Here is an 8,111-nt window from a genome sequence, read left to right on the forward strand (position 1 = left end):
TGTACATTGAGTATAAAAGAGGACCAAGTACTGACCCTAGGGGTACACCAAACTGCAGAACATGACGCTCAGAGGTCAATCCATTGATATTAACAAATTGAGTGCGATTGCTGAATAGCTTTATCCTTAGAAATTAAAATATTCCATAAAACAGGGCCTCTATAAGCAATAGAGTTTTTACCATAAATAGAACTGAAACGTGGCACCGCTAAGGAGTCTGACGCTCGTAAAGAGTAACCTGTGGGGCGTTTCGTCGTAATATTATCGGATAGCACTAGTGGGAGCTTATCATGAAATGCTTTGTGTACATTAGCTTTAACAGAACTAACTTATAACTATAGCTCAGCGGATGCCGATCAGCTTGTCTTAACATGTCCAACGATCTCATGTCCTTGGGTAAATTAAAAATTATCCTCGCCGCCCTACAGTGCAATCGTTCCAATGAGTCGGAGAGATCTGCATTAAAACACGACCCCCACAGAACGAGGCTGTAAGTTACTTATGGCAGTATGACTCTGAAATAAAAGTTAATAAGAACGTCCTTCGGTAGGAACCTTAATCTCCTAATTAGATATAGCTTCTTTGCGAAACTCTTCTTGAGATCCAACATGTGCGGTACCCAGGAGAGTTTATCATGGACTGTTCTACCCAGTAGACGAGACTAGCTAACCCACTTTATGGCATCGGTACCTATGTGGATTGGCGCCACTGGCCCCGTAATTTTGGTTTCGCAAATTAACATGGCTTCACTTTTTCCGGATGTGGGGTAAGGCGATTTAAAATACACCATTTGTACAGCTCATCTAAGGCTTTACCCAATTTAGCTACCGTTCATCTGCCGTTTGTTTGATACCGTAGATGGTAATATGATCCGCGAATAAGTAGACGGAGCCTGACGGAGCCTGTAAATCAATATCAGTAAGGCTCTTAAGTGTTAACATCAGCAGAGATGGACCTTCACTGTGTTAGTTGACGTCATCAAGTTCTACAATGGGAACGAGCAAGGCAAGTAACCCACGTCGAATGTTGCTACACGCTATGTTATTCAACTTTCTGGTGGCGAAAACGTGACGTTACTGAAGGTGATATATTTCAGTCTTTCAAAAGTTGTCTGATCTAACTTTCGAAAACTTCAAAGCTTCTTTGTCGAGTTTAAAGGTCAAAGAAAATCAGACGCGTGTACAAATCTGTTTCTATACTAGCATGTACTTTATTAATAAAATCATACGGTAAAAACACTAGCGGCTTATGCCCAAATCTCACCGATCATGCTAAAACTGTCTTATCTAGAGAAACGCTTCTGGGCAAAACACTTAAAATATCATCTCCTACAAAAGTGATTTATTCCGGACGCGCGCATGTACGAATAATTACCTCTTCACATGTTAATGACAGCATAGGACTAAATGAGACAGTTCGTAGCTAACACGTACAACGAACCATGAAATATTTCCTTTCAACAGCGATGGTTGAGTGGAATAATAAATAATAATAATTAATAATAAATAATAATAATTAATAATAAATAATAATTTTATTTATATAGCGCTAAAATCCACTAAAATCCAAAGCGCTGTTACCCACCCATCCCACCCCAGGGGAGGACATCCATCACACAGTAATCTCGTGCGTGGGAAATTAACGTCTCCTGCCCCTAACCCTGCAGTAGACGGGACCTCCATTTATTCGTCCCTATCCGAGAAGACTAGAATATCTAACCATTTCTAGATGTTAAAGAAAGGAAGCATGTTCTTCTCAGTTAATTTTTAAGACCCTGAGTGTTGGTCCGGCCGGTATTGAACTCTCGACCTCCCGCACAGCAGTCCGGCGCTCTACCAATTGAGCTAACCAGGCGGCGGTAATAAAGCTGTCTACTTATTTAATAAATAAAGCTGTGAGAAAGGCTTTGGTTTGACTAATAGCGTCGGAAAATAGGTTGTCGGCGAGTTGACATGTCAGCGAAGTGACAGGTAACCGTGGGAAAAGAAGATTGGGCGCTAGGATGCCATGATCATTCTTGACTATTCTTTAAGTCACTAACTAGCTCGTCTTCCAAGACTTTTACAATATCGAAGCGCTTTATTTCTTTAAGCATCATGCAAAAACTGCGAACTGTTAATCCCGGTTTATACGCCCGTAGAAACTCCATAACCTGCTTTCCAGGGTCCTGTTTAGTCTCCAAATTTTTCACTGAATCATCATCCATTCCATTTCGATGAGCCATTTCTCTCCATCCACCAACACCCCGAGATGTGTTCTCAAGAAGAATATCAAGTCGATTTTGTGTATTATGTTTGAGCTCTGTTAGAGTCTTGAGTTCTATTGGGATATTAAAAAAAATATGTTCGGTGCCTGAAAGTTCACATGCCCCCCTCCTCATTTGTGAGGAGTTTTTACCAAAGGAAGAGGAGCAGTATGAGACGAACACAAAGGCGGAGGGAAAATCGAAATTGAGATAGTCAGGGATGACGTGGCTGCTTATACAAGCTCGCTGTTCCACAACTCCGCACTGAATTTTATAAAACAAGTCGTTCCTATAGCGGAAGTGTGTTATCGAACAGCTTGCCTCTGGAGGTGCGGCAGTTGACATCCTCTATTGTATTTAAGGGAAAATTAAGGGACCTAAATTTCGATTCAGTGAAATAATTTAGTTAACGATATGTTACTGATTTCTACGTATGGCCTCCTTGAAAAGCAGGTGTTTTCTTATTATCTTAATTATTTTAGTTTTTTATCTTAGATCCTAGTTTAGTTGGGTAGTTAGTTTTCTTTACTTAAATGTAAATGTACCTGAAGGAAATACCGTGTATAAATAAAGTTACCATACTATAATATACCATACCATATCACACAAGGTGAAACATAGCGTGAATAGCGACTTGACCAACAGGTAGATACTCTTCCCCCTCCCCCCTTTGCTAAAAAAATCCTCCCCATTTCCCGTGTACCATTTCATAAAGAATCATGATAATGGCTTTCAAAAACAACCCCGCACTTGCTGGCTTATTAAAACACGTTTCATAGAAAAAAAAAAGAATAACAATAACTCTCACTTTTTCCATGAGGTGGTGTAACGTTCAGATCTGCAGGGTTTGATTTCACTTCCACTCTTGCATCACCTAAACGAGTTACCAGGCATCTATAGCACCCGAAATCTTGCATTCTAACAGGTTTTAAGATGAGGGTATCCGAGGTTTTTCCTTCAAGCTCTTGATCATCTTTGTACCACTGGTAGGAAACGTGAGTTCCACTTTGTACCTTACATTTGCATGAGAATTCCACGCACGATCCTTCTGTTTGTCTTTGAGATGTAGGGTGCTGGACTATTATTATCTGCTCTATAGTCAACAATACAAAACATTTAGGAGAGCAAAGGCAGCAGAGCGTTTTGAAACGTGGAGGAAAAGGGGGGGGGGTTATTTTTCTCCCACCTATGTGCATATCCATACTCAAATTTTCCAATATTCGTTGGCACAAGCGAACCTCTTTGTAATCTTTACAGTTTTCGAGTGTGTCCAATATCGATTTGTGAGTTTCATTTACCCTGGCACTGACTAAAATCATTCGATTTGGGTACCCAAAGGCAAAGGGAAATCATGTCAGTCTAACTTCCTAGACATTTTGGATCAATTTTACTATAGGTAGTATTGGCCGACATGGCGACCGACATGGCGACCGACATGTCGGTTAACAGTCGGTCGATAGTCGGTCGATAGTCGGTCAATAGTCGGTCGACATGTCGGTCGATATGTTGACCGATATGTCGGTCGCCATGTCGGCCGACATATATCGGTTGACATATCGACCGACATGTCGACCGACTATCGACCGACTGTCGACCGACTATTGACCGACTGTCCACCGACTATGGACTGACTGTTGACCGACTATGGACCGACTGTTGACCAACATGTCGATCGACATGTCGGTCGCCATGTCGGTTGCCATGTCGGTCACCATGTTGGCCGACACTACTTATAGTAACATTGATCCGACATTTTATGGAGAATTACTGCAGTTGGTAAGCTTCTCAAACACATGCTGGAGCAATTCATAAAAAGATGACGTTGATTAAAGGAATTGTGAAAAGAACTCGAGATTTGATATTTCACTGTGTCCCCCTTGCAAATTTTTGCTTGGGAGGGGCTAAGGGCCCCCTCTGTTCCCCCTGCTTTGCCGCCTAAGTTTCCTGCGATATGGCATTTGGTATTTTAGGTACATTCAAAAGCAAGGAATCATAGTTTGAAACATAGTTTCAATATGATTTATGCATAAAATATGAAGTTACCTGAACCATCCTGCTGCCTCAAGGATAAATCAGGTGTTGCTCTGGGAGACACACGAGGTGTTCCACTGTTGGAAGGAGCATAACCAGGATTCAGTCTAGAGAAATCAGGGTGAAGTGCAACACCACTAGAGACTGATTGTGCTACCTGATTGTTATTTCCACTTTCTGTGAAAGAAAACATTTGGGCACATTTAAATAATGTAGGGTAATCAATGGCAAGCCTTACAGCTTAACATTATCAACATTGCATAAAGCCTGCTGTTTGCAACTATTCATCCCCTTCAATAAAAAATCAGGTTGCACAGGAAACACACATTTGTAGTAAGATTTGAGAGATATAAAACAAGTGAAAATTCAACAAAGTGCACACATCATCTAGGATGGCCATACATCATTCATGGATTACACTAAGCCCATGAGTGTTTTAAAGAGATGGTATCAAATTATTATTTAGGACTCAGCATTACAAAGGTAATGATGATGTAATGTATTTACTATCCCAACATAGCTTTAACTAAAGAAGCCATTTTGTATACTTGCTGGGATTAAGAACTGAGACCGCAAAGAAAAGCTTTTATTATATTGACCCAGCAGTTTATAGTAATTTTTCAGAAAATAAGAATTAGTTTTATAATCTCATATTTGCATATTTCTACACACTCATAGTTTAGGATGTAAGTAGTAAATCTGATTAGATATCTATATTTTACTGTATTTTAAGATTTCTATATAATTATATCTAGTTTAATTAATTATAGGGCTCCTTTAGATAACAGAATACCATGTATCCTGAAGGGATCACCCTGTTTAAGTAAAAGTCTCAACTCTAATTCACATATAAAGCACATTACATGTTAATCAGTAGCTACTTAATTCTCACGTGTAGAAGTTGTCAAATTACCATTGCCATGCTGAGGGTCTGCACCTCCATTTACATGAATCATCAGTTGGGTCTCGTGCTGGTTACCCTGCTGATCAATACTGGTATTGGTGTCCCCTGGCAGGTTAATTTGACCATTATTTCTTCTTTTTCTCCAAAGTAATACAATGATTAAAATCATTACACCAAAAAGTACACCAATAATGATATAAATTGGCACAAATTGTCCTGATTCTCCTGTATTGCTGCTGATCGATGGTTTTATAACAGGACCACACTTCTTATCTGTTCGCAAACTGCACTGTCTTTTGTCAAGGCCATGTCTCACACATTCTGCTTGTATCTCATCTTTTCCATCAGAACAGCAATAAGAACACTCATGGCATGCATGTGATCCATCCTTAGCATTGTAGTAATAACCATGTTCACAAGTTCCATTGCATTTGGTATTTGCATCCCTTGTGCAGGATGCTGTTATAATCTCATGTTTAGCACAGTGTTGACACACATAACAGGGAGAAGAGTCATAATTGTTAGAATATGTTCCGTTGTGGCAACGCTGGCAGTAGGTGTCCTTCACAGGGCTAATAACAACGCTTCCACATTTTGGTTCCAGCCCCCAACCCTCATTGCAGACTCCACAAGGCTGACATTTTTCAAAGTTCCCATCTGCACTTTTAACAGTGTATTGATTTTCATTACACAGTTGATTACTTCCACAGAAATCTCCCTAATAGAGCAAAAAGAGGGTAATTATATTTAGTGGGTTTTAGACTAAAACCTTTGAATGTTTCCTAGAATTTACAGCATTGAAACATTGTTGGGTAAGATACAAGAAAACATGATTCTCAGAGATACTTCTATGACACATTTTTTTTTATTGGGAGTCCCTGGACCTTTCATAGATAACCTGGGAATATCTTAAAACTATTCACGAAGATCTCTCAGGGTGTCCCAAAGAACTCAAACATATTTTTGTATCCATTGTTCTCTCTGTAAGTATGGGAGGTTCAAAGTAAACTACCTTGATCATCTACTCACAGAATTTTCTTTCTGGTTTCAGGTAACAAGTTGGCCTTTGTAACCCCAGAAAGAGTGTAAAATTAGATCTAAACACGTGTGGTTATCACTGTGACAGTAATTAACAGACATGATGGGAAGGGCCTCTAGCTAGTGGAACACAACCAGTGTTTTTTCCTTCCCCTTGCCAAACGGTTATGTTTGCCTTCACAGACCTTCATTCGATTAGATTATAGTTTATGCATTTCCTTCAACAGTAATTCAATATCACAAACGTCTTTAAAGAAGTAAAAACATTTTTTTGCAAGATGAAGTTTACGAGGAGGTGGTTAATATGTTCGTTCAACGCACATCATAAACATGCTAACGCGATTGCTGACTGCTCAGTAAGTCACGCTTGAATTACCAGATTAAACTTAGAGACATCTATCAGTATTAATTTTACTAACTTGCAAACAAACGCTGAAGATCAGTAAATAAATCGATAACGTCGCTTGCATATCCTTTCTTGGATGATTCCTCGTGTAGCTTGATTTCTGGAGGGAGACGAAGAGCGAATGGAAACATCTTCTGATTGCAACATTCGATCGGACATATTTACAATGAATTATCAATATATCAATTACCCTTGGTCATTCAAATCATCATGCAGAACCTCGCGCCAACAAATGATTAGAGATGGTTTTACTTTACTTACTGTTAGCAATCAACTATTCTGAAAATCTACAAAGTACAGCACTAATTTTAAAGATTACATTTAGTAAATGCAAGTTACAGATGAAAGATAGGAAAAGAACCACCAGAGTACTTGTCGAAGCACGCCAAGGCAATTAGAGTTAACATGAATCGTTTACATCACTCATTGTCAGCACTGATCTTCACAACTCCATGAAAATTTCCAAAAATACGAAATGGATTACCTGATTGGCGAAAGAAATGAGTAGCCCTCTAACCAGGGAAAACTTAAAAACACCACTGAAGTTTTCAGACCTCTTTTCCTGAATGGGACATTAGCGTGTTCAAAGTGAAACGAAGTTACTATGACGACGTCACTTTCAAAGCATCTTTATGTCATAACAAGGAATAGCGCGGGTTTCTGGGCTGGCTGGCCGGGTAAGCACCAAAACATATTCCTACACTCGTAAAAGTTAAAGATACAAGAGGAATCTTGGAGTGAAGAACTAAAAAGGAGAAAAATAATGAGAAGAATGCAAATTTTCGGAACCCTAACATTATGACGACAAACTGTAGCCTACTTTGAGTTGTCACGCAATGTTGACACTTACAGTTTATTCCCTCCGAGACAAGCACCGTCGAAGTGGACCCCAATTATCCGTCCTAGAAAGCCATCCAGCTCAGAGTGAGTCAAGACAACGTTACTCTTTGGTTATGCTGAGCTAAAGCAGCTTGACTAAGGCTTGATACCATGCCCATCTAAGTCCCACTTCCTTACTTCGAATTTAGCCAATTCTATGATATGAGGGTAAAATTAATTAAAAGAAATGTAACGATTTATTATTTGCAATCAAACATTAACATATTCTAAAAAGTAAGCAGTGCATTCCAACGTGTTCGTTAGTTTAAGCTTTCACTGTCACAGCTTTTTATCTTAGGCTTATTGCTTACACCCTCGGAGGCATTGGGATGCGTGGTTTTGTAGTGTTACAGTTGTCTCCGAGATATTTCAGTAAACAAAATATCGTATATTGCAAAACTGCGGTGATCTCAAATATTTCAGTCTGATTTTTTTGCATTGTAAAAGCCAAAGTTTACGGCGAAACGAAAATATGTGCGTTGTTGTGGTTTCTTGTCCGCAAAACCTCGGACCATTATCTTATAGGTCGTCAGGGTTAAATTCACCTTGTCTTAATGGCTAGAATTCCGTAATATGTCTGAGTAGATTTGAAACAAGAGCTACAAACT

At 39.4% G+C, this 8,111-nt stretch overlaps 1 protein-coding gene across 3 annotated transcripts; it reads right to left on the reverse strand.

Annotated features, from left to right (window-relative positions):
- Positions 1 to 1,186: 1,186 nt before the first annotated feature.
- LOC148724321 (uncharacterized) lies at positions 1,187 to 8,023 on the reverse strand. 3 transcript variants are annotated; one of them, XM_088732877.1, is made up of 7 exons: positions 7,475 to 8,023; positions 7,109 to 7,186; positions 6,638 to 6,724; positions 5,169 to 5,898; positions 4,289 to 4,453; positions 3,054 to 3,338; positions 1,187 to 2,319 (listed from the first exon to the last, which is right to left on the reverse strand). In XM_088732877.1, the coding sequence occupies exons 3-7, from the start codon at positions 6,686 to 6,688 to the stop codon at positions 2,012 to 2,014; spliced, it is 1,539 nt and encodes a 512-aa protein (XP_088589003.1). In that variant the 5' UTR covers positions 6,689 to 6,724; positions 7,109 to 7,186; positions 7,475 to 8,023; the 3' UTR covers positions 1,187 to 2,011. The 3 variants fall into 3 exon arrangements, with proteins under 3 accessions (XP_088589003.1, XP_088589004.1, XP_088589002.1); XM_088732878.1 differs by having other exon boundaries at positions 5,190 to 5,898; positions 7,109 to 7,369; XM_088732876.1 differs by having other exon boundaries at positions 7,109 to 7,369.
- Positions 8,024 to 8,111: the final 88 nt, after the last annotated feature.

The sequence above is a fragment of the Stylophora pistillata genome, chromosome 9 (genome assembly GCF_964205215.1).
Source record: "Stylophora pistillata chromosome 9, jaStyPist1.2, whole genome shotgun sequence".
Lineage (NCBI taxonomy): Eukaryota > Metazoa > Cnidaria > Anthozoa > Scleractinia > Pocilloporidae > Stylophora > Stylophora pistillata.